At 42.0% G+C, this 18,846-nt stretch overlaps 1 protein-coding gene across 1 annotated transcript; it reads left to right on the top strand.

Annotated features, from left to right (window-relative positions):
• Positions 1-1,683: 1,683 nt before the first annotated feature.
• Positions 1,684-18,693, top strand: UBE2L3 (ubiquitin conjugating enzyme E2 L3). Its single transcript, XM_083873798.1, has 4 exons — positions 1,684-1,783; positions 10,074-10,169; positions 13,433-13,619; positions 16,677-18,693. Exons 1-4 carry the CDS (start codon positions 1,757-1,759, stop codon positions 16,829-16,831), a joined length of 465 nt encoding a protein of 154 aa, XP_083729924.1. The 5' UTR covers positions 1,684-1,756; the 3' UTR covers positions 16,832-18,693.
• Positions 18,694-18,846: the final 153 nt, after the last annotated feature.

Here is an 18,846-nt window from a genome sequence, read left to right as displayed (position 1 = left end):
TTGTATTTTGGGGAAAAAGTCTGCAGAGAATATGCAAAGACATATGGTAGTCTTGGAAAATTGTGCAGTCAAATAAAGATGAGCTGAAGATATAAATAGAGTTTTGGCAAATAAAGAAATCAAGATAGTATCTGAAGCAGCTTGTTTTTCATATTTGTAGACATCTGGATAATGAGTTGTAAGAACTCTTCTTCCAAGTTACCATGGTATCAGATTTAGGTATTTCTACATTTCACAATCATAGAATCTGAACTAGTTCTTTTATCAGATGTCAGCATTTTTAAATCTTCATCACCAGCATCCCACTTCAGCAGCACATCAGGAATCCTCAGAGAGCCTCTGCAGCTTTTGCTTTCTCACAGCCCGTGCCTGCCTGGCGCATGTGTAACTTCTCCACCCAGTCAGCACAGGCTGCCTTTGCATCTCTCCACAACTTCCCCACGAGGGTCTGCCTCTTTCAGCTTCCTCTGACTCCATTTTCCTGGAGTAAAATGAATGCAAAAATCTTTACATAGCTAATAGAATAAAATTATCATGATCATCAAGTATATGTAATAACTACTTATAAACTATTTCATAATATGCATATGAAGTAGGTGAGGATTAAGGTGATCCCTTTAGGTGCTCTATAGCTTATTTCATTAACAAATGTTGACTGAGTTTTGTAGCAATAAGCACTATATTAACGTAAATATTGATTAGCAAATAGTTTATTCAAAGACTAATTTTAAGATTATAATCCTGTACTTCATAATTGGGAACTTCTGTTGCATTTTTACAAGTTTTTTGAAAGCCTGTTGTAATAACCACAACGTTTCCTTTTTCAGGTTGTACGAGCATGTAAAGTTTATTTTACAGCTTAGAACTTGGTTGGTGACTAGTTCTGTAGAACAAGTGTTAGAGCAAGTGAGGACAAGAACCCACACAAGGGTGGGGGAAAGGGGAATTGAGGCCACACATCCAGCAGTCCTGGAGTAATTCCTGAGTTCACTGGGCCAATGGAGAAGGCTTTAGGGAGCAAGCCAGGTACCTGAACACAGATGTCTGGTTGCATTTTAGATGTGCTGTAGTAACTTATGTCCCAGGCCCATGTAGTAACTTATTTTCTGCCAGCCCTGTGTCTTGGATACCTGAGGACACCTGCACTGGGGCTGGATCCTGTGGGTCAGAGCAGCACTAAAGGGCTAAATAGCACAAGGCAAATGACAGGCTTGAGTGGCACTGACAGTGGGTTTTCTCCTGTTCCACAGCAGTTTTCTCTCGGAGATGGCGGCAGGGGGCTGGAGGCAGAGCGTGGGGCTGGGCTGGGCTGCTCCAGGTGAGGTGAGGCCAGGGGAGGTTTCATCAGAGACCAGCGGGGCTGAGGATGGGGCTGTCCTCAGATCTGAAACCGCCCTTCCCTCTCCCTTCAGAGGAAAATAAGAAATCAATCTTATGGAGGGCTCTGAAGAGGATATGAGCCTGTGTGAGAAAGCCTGTAACTACGGGCGGTTCTCTTCCCCACCGAGGGAGACGGTACCGAACTTGGGGATGCACAGTAAGGAGACAGAGGTACAGCAACACTTTTAAATCAGTGTTGGTGATTGAAAGGGAACCACCGAGACCTCAAGGCGGCGGGGGCCGAGCCGAGCCGAGCCGAGCCGAGCCGAGCCGAGCCGAGCGCACGCCCCGCCCCGCCCGCCCCGCCCCAGGAAGCGCAGGGCTTAGCGGCCGGCCCGCGCCGCGATGCATTGTGGGGCGCAGCAGCAGAGCCAAGATGGCGGCCAGCAGGAGGCTGATGAAGGTAACAGCGCCGGGCAGGGCCGCCGGGCGGGCGGCTCCGGCTCCCGCGGCCGCCCCTCCGCCCCAGCCCCCTCCGGCGGCGCGGGGCCGCCTCCCCCGCCGCGCCCCGGCCGGGCGGCCTCTCCCGCGCCCCTCGGCGGCGCCCCGCGCCCGGGCGGCCGGAGCGGGAGCAGCCGGCGGTCGGGCCGCGGCCGTGAGGGGCCGCGCCGCCCCCCCGCCGCCGCCGCCCCGCGCTCCGGCAGCGCCCCGCGGGCCCGGCTGCCGCCCGGGGATGGGCGGGGGCGCGGGGCGGGAGCCGCGGGCCGCCCCGACCCCTGCGCTCGGGGGGCTCCAGGGTGACTAAGCAAAGAGGAAGGGACGGGGGGAAGGAAACGCCGCCGCCCGGGGCCGGGGCATCCCCGGGGCGGCGGGAGGGCTCGGCGGGGAAGCGCCCTCTCCTCCCTCCCTCCCTCCCTGCGGGAGGAGGTTCGCCGCTCCCCCGCGCTCGCCCCGGTGAGGAACCGTCCCCAGACGCCCAGGGATGAAATCATTTCGTTTTCGTTGTTTCGGAGAGTAACCTCTTCCTTGTATGAGTAAGAGGCTTATCATACAGAAACATGGACCTGGGTTCAGAAGTTTGTTCATTCGCTGCGGACGTGGTAATGTTTTTGTCTTCACTCTTTATTTGTTCTGAACCGTGGATGATACTTGGAAATGGAAACTCGGCCCCGGTTGGGCTGTAACCAAGAGCACGTATAGTTTGTGGTTAAATACCACTCGGGATTATGTTTCTCGTTATTCTCTTTGAGGAGGGTGGTGCTTCTTAGAAGGAAAATAGTAACCATTGCCCCCAAAGCACACAGATTTATTCGATGTGCTGTATATAATTGCCAATTAACATCACAAACTGTAAGCAGTGAGATTTGCCTAGGACACACGTACGTAGTGGCATAAAATTTATTCAACTGTAAAATGCTGTGGCAGAACCCAGATTTGCATACAAAGTGCCTGTGGGGAAATCAATGAACTTTACAGGCCAGTCCTGGGAAATGGAGGGGAAAGACCCCGTAGCTGTTGTCAGTGTTTCACCCTTATTAAAAACCCTGCCCTGTGGGGGGCAGAGCAACCCTGCACTGGGATTTCACAGATACTTGGGTGATTCTGGTAAACTTAATCCTTTAATACCAGTTTTACAGCTGGATTCAAGGCCGTGGACCCCCAGTGGGGCTGGGATTTCACCAGGACATGTTCATGGCACGTCCCGAAGTTGCATTTCCTTAATGGTGCAGATATATAAATGACCATTATAACTTGGGTATTTTGAAAGAAACCAATAGCTCAGCAGCACTTCTGTAAGATTTGTTTTGTTGGGGCATTTAAAAATTAAATAGTAGATAGTGTGCAGTGTCATTCATATTAAAAATCAGTAGGCATAAACATTTAATTGTCCTTAAGGATCCTGGTGAGATGGAATTCATTTTTTATTTCATTTTTGATAGCTCTGTATTTTCTCAGGCCTGTGGTATCATAATCACTATGTCTGTTACTTTATACTCAAATAAGGTTTCCCTTATTTTCAGATTTCCCTTAGTTTCAGATATAAAATTAAATAGTTGTTTACTAGTTAAGTAAGGCAGGTTTTCTGCCTGTTCTGAAAAAAAAAAATTATTCAGAAGCACATTACTGCTATGATAGTAATAATATGTATTTTCAATTTTTTTTGTTAATTTAAAATAGGAAATAAAAATTTGAAAAGCAAGAAAATTTGTTCTTAATATTTTCAGTGCCTCTTGCTTTTCAGCTCCCCTCCTCATTTTCACTATACTTCTGAAACAGTAGTTTGTACTTCAGACTAAAAAGGAGTTTTGATAATGTGACTTCATTTTCTAGAACATTGGTGTGGCAGTTGTTTCTTGGAGGGAGTGGTGTGGGGCTGAGGGAGACATTGATAACTTACCCATTATGTTTTCACTTTTGTTTTTGTTGCCTAATGTCTGTGTGTTGTTTATGTTGTGTGTGGGTTCCATGCAGTTCAGGAGCTGTGGGATGCTCTGTCCCACGACTTGCAGAGGCTGTTAAATCAGCAGTTCCCTCCTGCTCCGGGGAGTCGGGGCAGCCCCAAAGGCTCTGCTCGTGCCATTCATCTCGATAGGAACAAAGTCGAGCTCTCTTTTAGAGTGGGGATGATGTCATCGGGATTGCTGCAGCATGATGTGAAGGTCCAGACTCACATGTGTCTAATAACAGTCTAATATCACTGTTAAAGGCCTAGATTCACGGGGACTTTGATTTAAAGTCTTTCACTGTTGAAGTTTTGTGATTGGGGAGAGTCTTGGAGGTGTCTTTGTCAGGGTCTTGGAGTGATGAGTGATTACAACTAAAGGAAATAGGGTTTTTCACTCTATCAGTCAATTACCTTTAAAATAATTTAAGATAAGCATTAGCTGTCTTTTCTTTGAGCAAAATAATCAAGCTTGTCTTTGATAAATGAGACTAAACCTTAAACCTTTTATAGTTATATAAAATTAAGCAATCCCTGTTTCCTTAAGGTCTTGCCAACATTTTGAAGTACTGCATTTTTTCTGGACTCAAGTCATGCATCATAGTTATTCATATTAATCACCGTGGCTCAAAGAGCCTGGATGCAGTACATCCATAATAACTCCCTGTCTGCCTGTAGAGAACTGGGAGCCGTGTCCACTGTCCAGGTGGGAATTGATGCCCTTTTCCTGTTGGGGAAGCCATTTGGAGTTCACAAACCTCTCTGTGAGACAAGCATTACAAATTTTGCTGTCGTACTTGTACTGTTCAGTTTTCAACATGAATTCAAGTTATAAAGACAACAAGATTGGCTTGTTATCTGAGGGTGTGTTTGAACAAATCACCTTCCCTAGGCCAAAGACCTTTTTTATGGTGTCTTTTTGCCGGGTTTTATCCCATCAAATGGTGCCATCTAACCGAAGTGTTCTCCCCTGATTCACAGCAGCTCTGGGGAGGTGTGCCCTTCCAGGAGCACACCTAGCTTAGCAAAAACATGGAATAAACATGGCTAATGACTCATGTTCCGGTGACATCTGAGGTGGAGGTTTGATCTGTGAGCCACCATTGCACCTCTTCAGAGAGCTCCAGTTGTTGAATCCTGACTCCTTGTGAAATGTGACCAGTGAGAATGAATCTTTGGGATGTTATGGACAGTCTCAGGGTTAAAACGGGCAAATATGGATTGATTATATTTAGGAGAGGATCTAAGGCTTTTCTTTGAGGGGAGTACTAGGCTTCATGGCCCTTTCTCATAGAAAGGAAATAGTCTTCATGCTGTGTGATGAGGAACATGGATCTCCCAGAGCTGTGCCAGAGACTTCAGGGAAAGGCTTTGCACAGTTGCCACCCACTAATGTGAGGGAGGCCGTTCTCCCTGCTGGGTCTGTAGCTGGTGTGGGGAGGGGCGGAGGGAGGGCTGTTGTGGCTGGGCACTCACAGTACCTGCAGGGTGATGCAGCTTGTGGTGCTGAGCTGCACCTCCCGCAGTGTCTGGGTGCTCCTGGGGAGGGCTCTGCTGCCCCGGGTGTGGAGCTGAGCCCTGCCATGCTCACTGCCTGGGATGGAGCTCAGTGTCTGTAAGATCACTGCTTTGCTGTCCTGGTTTTTGCATGTTCAAAGGTACCTTTAGTGATAGGAATTGAAAACTGATTTAAAGAGTAAATAACACTTCACATAGGAAGTGAGATATGTAGACAATTATTTTAATTTTATTGTTTTTACTCTGCTTCCATAGTTGCATAGTCAAACATTTATGCAACTGTTGAACTCCATGATAAAATACAAACGTGGGACCACACCCAGGTAGGTAGCCTGCAATCTCCAGGATGCTGTGGTCCTGTAAACACTGTAGTGCTCCCAAATAAAGGGGTTTTAAACAACTCTGATACTTGAAAAATAATTTTAAATTGATCCAAACTTCAGTTCTTAGTAACAAGAGAAGTGTGGTTTTGAGCAACATATGATTGTCCTTAGGCAGAAGTGAGAATATTGATGCATTTTTCCCTTTTTGAAACTGAGAATTGACAAAAGGATTTTTAATCAAATGAAAATACTTTGCCAAATATAATTGCTCAGTCAATAAGAAGTGAGTATACAAGGTTGTGATGTTGCAGAGGAAACTTACTGCTGATTCTATTTCTGGTTTTGGTTGGATTTGTGATGGAGTTTTTTGTGTGTGTGTGGTAGGATCAGATTTTAAGGTAGAATCAGATTCTGTACTGTAAATCCAGAAAGTGAAACTGGCCAGTTCCTGATCAGTGTTTTGGAGCCTGTTTGGCTTACAGGCATTTTTTTGGACAATGTATTAATTAACAGATAAACATAAATTGTAATCATGATTTAAGAGTTATTTCAGGAGACTTGGTTTTATCTGTGAATTTAGCAGCATTCTGGGCTTGCAGAACTTACTAAAGTCAGTGTGAGCTCTTACACTTATTCCCATATTCTGGGATTGCACTCTCACAAGCATTTGCCTTCACTCCATTTTCCTATCTGGCCTGGGCTTTTAGAGAAGTCACAAAACTTGAAAGGTGCATGGACAAAACACTTGGAGGTTTTTTAAAAGACTTTGCTACATTTTAAGCTGATGCTGCTTTTCTTTCTGCTTTCAAATATTTAATTTTTGATTTGAACAGCACAAATGATTACAACAGTATTGAAAATGACAAATTTAAACCTATAATGGTTATATATGAGAATAGTATGTCCTTTTATGACTACCTTCAGCATTATATGCTTGAAGATCAGGTACCACCTCTGAAGCAGTGTTGTCTCCATTTCATGTGCTGTGTATAACACTTTGAACATTCCCAAATTACAACCATCATCTCTGAGGAAAGCCCCATGAGCTGAGACATTTCGGTTTTTCAAGTGGATAAACCAATGCAGCAAGGTCACATGCAAGGTTGATAAAGGAGTGGGGAATGAAGATTGGTTGAAATTCTCACTGCAGTCATTTAACCTTTAGTTATGCTCCTCCTATGTGCCTTTAATTATGTTACTTGACAAAATTAAGGGGTGGAGGACAAGAAAAGGAATTAATCAATTTACTGTCTGCCTGGACTCCTAAGTATTACTTTGAAATAAATATGTGGACTGTATCCTTTTACCTCATAAAGTAATTTTTGTCCCTTTGGAGTTGCTCAAGCCCATGTTAAACGTATTGTTAGTTTTTAATCTGTGCTGCTTGAAAGTATTTAGTAGCTCATTCACTTTTTTAACAATACTTTTATACTGCAGTTGTGTCTGCCTCCCTAGGCCTGAGGCAGTTAGATCTTTATTATGGGTTTTGGCAGTTGCTATAAGAAAAGAACCAAAACAAGCTCCCCTCACAATTAAATTGTGAATGGTGAAGCTCTTACCACTCCTGAAAGCACGGCCTGTGTAGAGTTTCGCTGCCGCTGTGGGGACAGTGGTGGGGAAAAAGCTGTTTGTAAAGAACTCCACCACGGAGCTGATTCATTTGGAATGACATACAAAGTCTGAAGCACTCCTAGTACAAGAAAAGTCACTTGTGGTATAAATTGCCATCTGTCTAAGCCCTCAGTTGAGGTGCGTGCCCTGCTAAGGTGGCTGTGGCTGGATTGTCCCTGACCTCTGCAGTCCTGGCTGCGTGTGAGGACTGAGGAGCTGCCGGCTTTATCCCGCCCGTCCCTCCCAGCTGTCAGCTCCTCCCGCACAGGGCACAGGACGGGCCTGCCGCGCTCCAGTCATTTACACGGCTTTGCTTTTGGAAGTGGTTTCCTGCCAAGGCCTCACATGTCAGTTCAAAGAGGAAAATGGCCTGAATAATTTTTGTCTGGTTTAGTGCTTCTCTACTGTTTAATTCCCTCTCTCATATGGCGGACTTGAGAAGAAGTGGGAAACAATTTGCATATTTATTTTAACTTTTCATTGATGGCATCAAAGTTTTACAATTTTATATTGATCTCTATATGGGATTCTTGCATTTCTTAATTCAGCATCCATTTTTTTAACCTGAATCTAACTATAAAATGTAGGTGTTTGATTTTCCAGCAGTGTGAAGCCATGCTTTTCTAATTTATTTTATTAGCTTAATAACATACCTGAATTATAGAGTCATAGTCCTTCCCTTTTTTTGCATGTGGATAATTGTTCTCTGGGCCAGCAGCAGTGCACTGCTATTGTCTGAACCTGGGACAAAAGCTCCTGCATGGAAGCTGCAGTCACACTGGGCATAATGGGGGAGATTTCTGTCATGTCCTTTTTTTTTTACTACAGGAACTAAAAAATAGCCCAAACCCATTTTCCTTGCCTTGTTTTAGAGTGAAGGCACTTTGGTGCTCATGCTTAAATACGCACAAAATTAGCTTATTTTGCTCTCAGTGTTTGATGTGTTCCATCCAGTGTAGAGTGTACTTTATTCCTTTTCCATGCTGTGGAGTGGTGGTTTCACAGTTGTGTGTGTGATGGGAGTGAGCAGCAGAGCTCAGGTCAGAGCAGGTTCCTCTCCTGACCCCGGCTCTCCCTGAGCTGCTGCTTTGTGCAGGAGCTCTCAGGGCACTGTGGGGATTTGCGCTCTGAGTGATGGTAAAGCACCTCTTAGAGCTGCCGTCATAAAGGTTATTTTCTTTGGAATATTTTGGTTTGCTCTCTATCCCTATAAATATGCTTCATGGGATTATTTTGGGGGAGTTTATGTTTTCCTTCTCTAAGGAAATAGAATAATCCTCTTAGCTCTTTAAAAAAAAAACAAAACCAAAAACACCCAAACTGTCTGTGACATTGCATAAATCGAGCAGCAGTGGAATTTAGGGATTATTCCATGGGTCTACACTAAAAAGTCAGTGTCATGAAGATAATGTTGGGTATCAATTCAGTATCCAAGCCTCCAAGGTTAAACTTCTGTGTTCAGAGTATGCTCTTGCTTTAGTAGGTGCAGTGGGTAGGAATATAAATGTTCATTTGCTGATATTTGACTCTCGTGATTTTTTCCCACACGCATTTGGAATTCTCGTTTTCCCTTTGGGTTTGAATTTTATCATGATGCTGGATTTATGCAAGAGGTTACTGCAAGTATTAACTCTGCCAGTCAAGTGCAGAAAGCTTTGATCCAAGATGAACACAGAACTATTTTAGAAAACAAACCGTGGACAGTACAGCACTTGTAGCAAGAAAACTGATCTCTTTTGTTTCTCATTGTGTAGTGCCTTTGCTTGTAATTGGTGGGTTTATCATAATTAGAGCCAACCTAATTTTGCAAGATGTCTGCACCCAGAGCAGAGCTGAGCACTGTCAGAGCACCCCAGTGCTGCTGCATAAGCAATATTTTTCCTAACCTATGCAGCCACCAGGCATGTGCTGCAGTTTTGAAAGCACTGGGAAACTTTCATGTTTCACTGTGGATGATGTTTGAATTCGTATTTGGTTAAATTCTCTTTAAAGATAAAATGGCAGAGTTCAACCACAAAGGACTGTAATTGTTGTGGGGAAAATAAAAGTGGAACCTTGAGGTGTTTCTTTTTAGGTCTTATGAAATACTCCAGGAAGCAGCCCTACAGTAGGGCTTATATGTCATTTTAAATACAAAAATGCTGAAATGCTTATTTTTGGTGATATCTGGTTTGCTAACTGATTAAAAATAGTTCAACTGGTGCAGAAAGATAACCTTGCTCAAGACTGACACAGCTTTAAAGAGAGGAATCCTAATGTGTGCTGTGAGCTTTGAGCTACTAGAGAGGAAGCTGATTTTTTTCAAGTTATGGCTCCAAACAAGGCTTGTTTGGCTTAGATTGATATTTTTCTGGGTTTGGATCAGTTTAAGCTGTTCATGCAGGAATTTGTTCATTTTCAGTTGAAATAATTGGCCTGTTCTGTGGTTTTATCCCTGGTTAAAACTATTATGAAATAGTTCTTCCAAATCACTGTTCTCCTTCACCCAAATCCTAAGATGCATTTTATTTCTGCACCTCAGAGTATTATCAATAGTCTGTGACCAAAGGCACTGATCTGCATTTGAGATAAAAATGTGTTTTAAAATGTAGGTTTTTTTAATACTTCTGCTTCTTTGTGTCTTCTTAATAACAAGACATTTTTGTGTTTCCCTCACATATCAGAAAAGAAGGGTTTTAATATCTCATCTCAGAATTTTACTTTTTGGAGGTATAAAATTTTATTTCTCATGTATGTGGGTTGCCACCACTAATTAAAGAAACCCACACTGACCTTTAAGCATTTTGAAAAATAAATGTGAGCATCTTGCTTAATACAGTTATTAACTTACACACTTAACACTTTGCTTTGCTTTTCAGGAGCTTGAAGAAATCCGCAAGTGTGGAATGAAAAACTTCCGTAATATCCAGGTTGATGAAGCTAATTTATTGACCTGGCAAGGGCTTATTGTTCCTGTGAGTATAGACTACTCCTTATGAGCTTTAAAATAAAATGAGGATCATTTGTATCTCATAAATCCACAGCTCAGTATTGCTGCTGGTGACCATGAAATAATTGGTTATTGTGGGCCTGGGGAGAGGTGTTGGGAAGGGGAACCAAGTGAAGTTTGGTTTTACATTTAGCCTGAAGTACAAAACCTATATGATCATAAGAAAAATAAAGGAAATATGAAATACTTTCACTCTTTAATATGTGTATTTTTAATTTATTAGATTTATTACTAGGATAAAACTGAGTATTGGGAAAAATTCAATGGAAGGAAAAGGTTTGGATTTTCCAAAGTGAGCTCTTTAAAAGAAAGTAGAATCTTTATTTAGGCATTAGTTAGTGCCAAAATAAGCCTATTTCACTTAATTTTTTTAAAAGCACTACAGTCTTCTTAGGGAATGTTTAATCAAAGTAGATAACCATTTTATTAGTTAAATAGAGAGGGATTTGTTACTGAGGGGAAAGCAGGAAATGTGATGTGTTGATCTCTTGGTTGAAAGTCACTTGGATTTTCACCCCTTGTATTTCCCACTGCTGTGGCCCACAGCAGTGGGCAGTGGCTGGCTTGGTTCTAAGAGCTATTTTTAATCTGCAGCAAGAGGGGATGGGCCATGAGGGAAGCACTTGTGGTTTTCTGTGGGTGCTGCCAAAAATCCTCCCCAAGCAGTGTAAGTCTGTCTTTTCATGACATGAGTAAGACTTTGAGACGTCTCTGTAGCAGTGCCTCTGCCTCGTTAGTCACAGGCTGCTCTGGAGCTCACATGGCACAGGCTGAGGGAATGGCTGGGCCTTTACACTTCCAGTGCTGTGGAATACATTAAGTTTGTTGTTTACTTTTGTGCCTGCAAGTGATTCCTTGGAGTGGCTGACGCTGCTCCTGCAAACAAAGCAAGCAGGATCTGACACTGGGATTTGACAGAGCTGAGGAACAACTTGCTTTAATCAGCCACTTTGTGGTTCATGTGTAACAGCAGTTTAGTGCTTTGATAATACTTTGAAGCAGTATAAGCGTGGTAAATATCACTAATAAACACAAAACACAAAAATACTTGTTTATTCCTGTTAGGATTAGGAATGTGCAGTGTACAGCAGCTATTTTTAACAGTTTCTGCTCAACAGAGGATGAGCATGGTGTTTATTTTGCAAAGCTGTGCAGCATCACAAGTGTTTAAATGTTGGTGCAGTGAACTGTGCTCCAGAGCTCCTTTTGCTTTGTTAAATGTCCTGTTACAGGGGAAATAGCCTCAAATTCACTGCTGACATAGTTAAGGGAGAATTATGTTATGAAATTTCACTTCCTGTAGTAATTTCAAATGTGTTATTTGTGTTCAAAGAGTAGCATGTTTTTATTCTGATGTCATGCTATAGATGTTTTAGTGTTACTGTCTCTTTAGCTATTTTTGGTACCAGAGTTGATAGCTTAAAAATGCAATTCATGAGCTCATTGAAAGTTAAACTTTTTTTCTCTGTGCTTTTGCTTCACGTGCTGTTTCCATTTTAGCAAATTTTCTTACTTAGGGTTTAAAGACACATTTCAGTAGGACTAATCAGTTACTGATTATTAAATGCTATAACTGGGCATTTGTTGGTCAGCTGCTTACTGAAGGTGTGAAAGGTAATGCTTATTATTTCTAAGAGTGTTCATATAGAATTACTGTGAAAGATAATGTAAAGGTGAGCTGTAAAGCTTTAAAAGCTCTTATTTGTAACATATTTTGTTCTTCAGAACAAATGTTAGTTTTTTAAGGATGTTCACTCAGTTGAGAAGCAAATTGGAGATACTTCAATTTGGTCAACTTCTTTTCCTGTTCTAAATTGTAAAATGAAGGAGTTTGTGTCTTGTGGGTGGCCAAGGTAGACTGTTTGATTTCAACATCAAAACAAGACTATGTAGCCCAGGTTCCTTATTCATGTAAGAGGTACAGAGAAAAAAGTGGATGTTTTTAAGGCAGGTCACTTCTCATGTCAGTTCACTGAACATCCTCACAAATTACAGCACATAATGGGGGCAGGAACATTTGAGCTGTGGGCAAAGAGGGCAGCGACTGCCTAAGTTGTCACCACCACCACAAGTTACTAGTTCAACTTCCAAAGGTTTTAGGATTGCTTGGGTAAAAAGTGATTTTAAAGCTACTGTAGTTCTCTCTCCCCCTGGCAGAAATTGCTGTATTTCTTACAAACACACAGCCAGATTCTCCACATGCATGAGCCTAAAATTAAATGTTTCCTGTTGACAAATATTTTAATAGAATGTTCCCCACCCCCAAGTATTGGTAAATTCTGGAGTGGAATTGATTGCAGGGAAGGGTCTGGTCGCTAATGAAGAATGTGTGTGATTATACTTTACACCAACTGGAAACTCTCATCCTTTGATTCTTGTTCCCAGAGCGTTTGGAAAGGCTTCATTCCATAGTTACTGTTTTCAGTGCAGAATGATATTTTCATAGGCTTTAAATGTAGCAATAGTTTATTTTTGTTCTGCCTCTCTTGTGCAGCATCTGAAGCATCAGTATCAATAGTCTAACAGGTTTTTCTAAAAGTGAAATTCTGGGCATTGTTTTTTCTGTTTCAGCATGAAGAACTGCTTTGCTCACTTCACAGTTCTCTCATCCTGCTCCTTCAAAACTGATCTGATAAGAGTGGGTGCTAAAACTGCATACAAATTCAGAATGTTCTCATCAGCAAACACAGTGAATATCTATCTTTAGTACCAATGAATGCTCAGCAGATTTTTGTGTAGTCAGCACAAAAACATTCTCGAAACATTTAGGGAGATCTGGCAAACCAAATTGCATTGCTGTTCATGCCACCATGTTGTGAGACACACAGAATAACTGTTCAGAGACCCATTTTCCTTGTCAGGCTTGCTGTTTGTGTCTTGGAAAAGGTTTACTATGTTTTTTGAAACACAAAGCTGGGAATAAAACTACTTGCTGGAGAGGGCCTTGAGTTGGAAGTAAATGGAGCTGATTTCCCACAGAAATGTCAGCCAGCTGTAGGACAGTGGCAACCTGCTTTTTCCAGAGTGGGTGCAAATGTGCAGGTTGTATTGCCTCTCACATAGGTTTTGATGTTTCCTGACACATAAACCTGGCAGTAGTGTTGGTAGAAAATGCCTTTCAAAGAGCTCATTCAAGAGATCAAAGAAACCCGAGTCTCTACCATGCTGCTTTTCACTTGTAGCCATTAGCACGTGCCACATTCTTGACATTCTGCCTTCTTCTTGCAGGACAATCCTCCATATGATAAAGGAGCCTTCAGAATTGAAATCAACTTCCCAGCAGAATATCCATTCAAACCTCCTAAGATTACATTTAAAACAAAGATCTATCACCCTAACATCGATGAAAAGGGGCAGGTTTGTCTGCCAGTAATTAGTGCTGAAAACTGGAAGCCAGCAACCAAAACTGACCAAGGTAGGACTCCGTGTGGAGAAAAAAATGGGTATTGAGAAACTCTGTGGAGTGTTTGAATTTAAAGCTCAAAATGTTTCACTTGTCAGCTTCTCAGTGCTGAGGGTATATTCATTGTAAGGTTTGTGTCATTAATCACATGTGGTGAGCACAGAGTACAACTCTTGTGGAATCTCATTTTGTTACTGGAATGGGAGGTACTGGCACTGAAGTGGCATTTCCACCTCCAGGAAACCACAAAACTCTTCCTGACTAAGGAGTTTATTAAGGAAGTGTCCTGGGCATACTTTGCAATTTTGCTGGTAGTTTGTGTGGGGGTTATTCTGTTGCTTTTTAAACAGTGACTTTAGAATCCAAAGGTGCTGAGTAAATTCCTGGTTGTTTGAAAGAAAGGGTCAAACACCTCAAGGCTTTCTGTGTTTTATGATCTGCCATGTGGTTCAGTGTTTTGAACATACAGCTTAAAGTATCACGGGAGTCTTAAACAGAATCTGAAATAATACCACAGATTAACTTGTAGTTCTTAAAAAGTCATTGCTGTCGGGCTTGCTGTGTAGAGTGTCTTTGATAAGAATCTAAATATTTTAAGGAAAAAAATTTGTTTGTTTTGTCAGGTTCTGTGGCAGACTTAAGTGCAATATAAGCAGGGTTGTTTCCTGTTGCTTGCATGAGTTGTTGGGGTGAGAATTTTGTGTTGTCTGGCAGGTAATGATTAGTTGAGTATTAAGTTTTGTTATTATACACATAGGAAGTAAACATCCTTGCAAAAATGCTTATTTTTTTAAAGAATATTAATTCAAATGAGTAGCAGTTTAGGGCAGTGATAGAGCTTCAGTGACACTGAAGAATCTTGTTCCTTAGGGGAAAGTACTTCTCTCCTCCAGGCTCTTCCTAAGGTTATTTTCACATGATCTGTGTTCCTGATAGGAAACCATGCTGTACTTAAGATTTCTTTTTTTCTGTGTACCCCTGCACGCTACAGAAAGTACTTCCAGTTGTGTGATTGTGGAAAATTCCTGTAGTTGTTTTAGAAAAGGCAAAGCAGGTGAATGTTGGTGAGAATGGAGGCGGCAGCAAAAAGAACCTGTGAAATAGGATGGCCAAGATCTTAGATTTGTTGTAGATTTATCCCTGATTATACAGGACAAAGATGTTTGGGAGAGAGGACATGGAAAGTACATGTGGAAGGTTTCTGTTCTGTTCCACACCTGAGCAGCCATGTCTTGGTGCTATCAACCCTTGCTAATTAACTAAAGGACTTACATGTCTCTACCCAGCTTGAAAAACAAGCTGTCATTAGCTGGAACTACTGAAACAATTGTTTGCATGCAGGACATAGTCAGTGTCTCCCTGAGAAGTAGCAATTCCCTTTTTATCTGACAGAGTGGATAAAAGCTGTGCAAAAAATCAAAATTTGGAACTGATCCTGGGTATCAAAATACTGCAAATATCTCAAGGTCTGCTGTATTGTGATTTTTTGTTTGTCTTACGTCTTTCTTCAATAAGTTGCTTTAGTGTCAACATCTGTTGTTACTACATGGCTGTATGAACCTGTGACAAAGTTACTAAACCCCTGCTTAAATGTCTATTCCTTTTTCTTCAGATTTCTTCTGCACTGAAAAATCACTCTCAGCTTTTCTCAGTGAAATAGTGTGACATCATTAGTACAGCATCAAAGTGATTGGTTTTGTTCACACAGGTGGCAAAAAAGTGAAGAGATTAAGTTCATCATAAATCATTAACTTACCTTTCACGTACTAAATGTGCATCCTGCTGCTGTACTTTTTGTTAATTTATGCTTTATATTTAAAGCAACTGTCATGGCAGGATAGTTTCAGACACTGTGGGTATAGAGGCAACTCCTGTTCTGCCACGCCTGTTTCTTCTGGCTTGTTACTGTGATTAAGGTATTGAACAGACATTTTCTCTGCAGTGATTTTGTATGCTTTGCTCAGTGAGAAGGGATTGCCACTTCTGCTGGTTTCAGCAATGTGATGGCAGGTGTTGTAAGGCCAGGACTGGTGAGTTACTGTGAAGGAAGCTGGTATCAATCCTACATTCCTTAGATAGTTTGTTGCACTTTAAACTTGGATTTGTGGCAAGAAATGTTCCTGTTTAGCAGTTTAGAGACAAACATCAGATTTGACCATGGCTTTGAGTATTTGTTTTGAGGTTTGATCATGGGTGGGAAACACTGAGATCAATGCCCCAGACAAAGCCACTCTGGTGTTCCAACATCTGCTGGAGGGATCATCATTGTATGAACTTGCGTCCCTGCCCAGGAACACTGACACCTTTGGGTGGCTGGGCAATGGGACTCCTGACCTTGTGAGCTTCCAATGGCTGTGAGGATGTGTGTGAGAAAAATGTAGCAATAAATGGCACTGTGGGGTGTGAGGTTCACTGTGTAAATGTCAGGTGCATTTCCATTTCCTGAAGAATGACTTTTCTTCAGAAAGTGACAGGGACATTGGTGACATTGCTGTGAGCAGTTTGCCACTCTACCCCGTTGTTTGCCCAGTGCATCTCTACTGGGGGCTGCCTTGGGCAGTTGAGAGTAAAGGGAAAACTTGCCTGCTGTTCACAGGAGAAGTAAGAATCATAGGGAAATAAGGCTGGAAAAAAGGGTTTCCAGAAGAGGCTCAGTCACAGCTGTGTCACTGTGACAGGTGTTGGGAAATTCTTCATGGTGCAAATTCCATCTTTACACAATCCCTTCAGTGAACCTGTCTGAGAACTTTGATTCATTCTCACCCATAGGAGAGGATTCTACATGGGATGCTAATTACGTGGAAAATAATTTGTAGTGCACTTTGGTCTCTGTTCATGTTGATTTTGTTTACAAATACGATTTTCTGGTGTTCATTCATGGTCATTGAACTAAATGTTGGCATATCACTGCAGTTTAATCACGCCCTGCGCTCGAAAAGGCCCGAGATTTATGGGGATGTATTTAAATGCAGTTAAAGCTCTTTCCTTACAGGGGAATTTTGCTTACATTTTGATTTTGAAAAAATTAACCATCAAAGTCTCTGACGGTATTTATACTTCTTTTGACAGTAATCCAGTCCCTCATAGCACTGGTGAATGATCCACAGCCCGAGCACCCCCTCCGGGCTGACCTAGCTGAAGAATACTCTAAGGACCGTAAAAAATTCTGTAAGAACGCTGAAGAGTTTACAAAGAAATATGGTGAGAAGCGACCAGTGGACTAAAATCTGACACAAGTGCTGTCAGCAACCTATGATAGAAGATCGGAGCAGTGCATTTGAGACACCCCGTAAAGCAGGACTCTATGGAAAATTGACAAGTGCCACCTTTCGGTGTGAACTTGTGGCTGTTACTAACTTTCTACAGTTTTCTTAATCAAAAGTGGGCTAGGTAACCTGTAAAGAAAGGATTAAAATTTAAGATGTTCTAGTTCTGCTTTCTTTGTTTAAAAATCACTGCTTCAATATACTTTAAAGTATGCTGTTTTCTTTTTCTCGTCAGAATTTATCAAAAATATCTTAGACTTATATTCTGCCCTTAAATTGAAAAGGTTGTGGCTGTCATTTCTTATTTTTCCTTGCAGTTCCCACTATCTTGAGTTCATACATTGAATTTTAACCCCTCCTCAAAGTGATGTCTTAGGAAAAATATCCCAGTTCCGGCAGAAAACGATTGAGTGTTTGGCAGTTTCATTTACTTTTCTTTCAAAATGTTGCACTGTGCTTTGTGGGACTTGTTGCAAGTTCCTCTGAACTTCAGTTTGTAACATAATAAACAAAATCCAACCCCACAAAACCAATCAGAAATAATGTCTGGGTCTGATGTAAATCTGGCCAATGTCTATTAAATGAGGAAACCCAAGTTTTTGTGTGCGTCCTTGAATTAGAATATGGCTTATGTTCTGCTCTTGGAAAACTTTGGAAAAAAAATCTATAGCAAACAAGTAGTGGAATGTGATTGCAAACTTCCTTCACTTCTATCCTTAATACCTGTGCAGAGTAGCTGGAAACGTGCACAGAACAACATTGCAACCAATCCAGGAGAGTTCCAGAAATTGGGGACCAAGAGGTACCAAAGTGACAAACTGTCTTTTGACTTTAAAATCACTATCTTGGAATCATTAATTTTGAATTCAAGAACTAAATCTGACAGCCCTGCTGTCCTCTCTGAACGTTTTCCCTCAGAATGCCTCAGGAGTGTCTGTGTTTGTGGGGCGGCCCTTGAGCCGTTCCCAGCTGGGGCGAGGCCAGGCCTGAGCGCTGAGGTGTGACACACTGTGCTTGGCTGCTGTGCTGTATTCACACGGGGCAGGGCACTTAGTGCTCAGTGTCACTGGAGCTGCAGCCCCCGGGGCACTCCTGAGCATGCTGAAGGAAAGGGAGCCCTCTCTGTTCAGAGCTGAGCATCCTCTGCCGTGTCTCTGCTGCTTCTGCTGCCTTTCCTCCCCAGCCCAGAGTGTGATTCTAGCTCCACAATCAAACTGCCACACAGTCAACCTACTGTCTCCCCTTCTGCAGCTGGGGCCTGCTACTGAGGAATGGATTATTTCCAGAAATCCATTGCTATCTGGGAGCACATATCATTTCTATGTGCAGGAAGCTGAGTTAAAAAAAACCCTGACACCTAGGTGGTTGCCTGTACTCCTAAATTCAGTTTTAATACAGCCTCTGCCTTTGCAACCTTTCAGAACTAGTGTGTCAAGCAGTAGCTCTCTCTTGGTTTTAATGTCTTGTGTATTTGCTATTTCCTCATTCATCCCTCTCCTCTGGCTTTCATTTCCAATTTAGTGTAAACAATGACAGCCCAGTACCTCACCTCTGTTGAAAGTAAATTTTTTTATAAGTTAGGGAGCTAAGAAATTTTATGTTTAAGTGTTCTTAGACAGATTCTTTGGCAGGTAAATAAAGTTAAACCACATTCACCTTATTTACGGAAACTTGCATTTCCTAAGTGTTTTCAGGCTTGTGAGAGCACTATTACCAAATTTCACATCTTTGTGTCTTCATTTGCAGAAAGTTGGTACTGATTTTGTTTCGTTCACGCTCACTCAGATTCATAATAAAATAATGCCAAATTATCTGTCAAACCGAAGTGTGTAACTTCTGCATCACCTGAGTCACTGTACCTTTGATCATGTCCGTTGGCATGGAAACTTTACCATCCTCTAAATTTTTTTTTGAAACAAAACTGTAGCACTAGTCTGCTGCCCTCGTTGCTACTCAATAGTTACTCTGTGGTT

This window comes from Zosterops lateralis, assembly GCF_965231275.1.
Source record: "Zosterops lateralis genome assembly, chromosome: 17".
Taxonomy (NCBI): domain Eukaryota; kingdom Metazoa; phylum Chordata; class Aves; order Passeriformes; family Zosteropidae; genus Zosterops; species Zosterops lateralis.
Note: the sequence above shows the minus strand (reverse complement) of the source record. Positions and strands in the feature narration are given on the sequence as shown.

Coding starts and splice junctions, on each gene's coding strand:
- UBE2L3 (XM_083873798.1), top strand. CDS start 1,757: ATGGCGGCCAGCAGGAGGCTGATGAAG. Junction 10,170..13,432: donor GGCAAGGGCTTATTGTTCCT/GTGAGTATAGAC, acceptor TTCTTCTTGCAG/GACAATCCTCCATATGATAA. Junction 13,620..16,676: donor AGCAACCAAAACTGACCAAG/GTAGGACTCCGT, acceptor TTCTTTTGACAG/TAATCCAGTCCCTCATAGCA.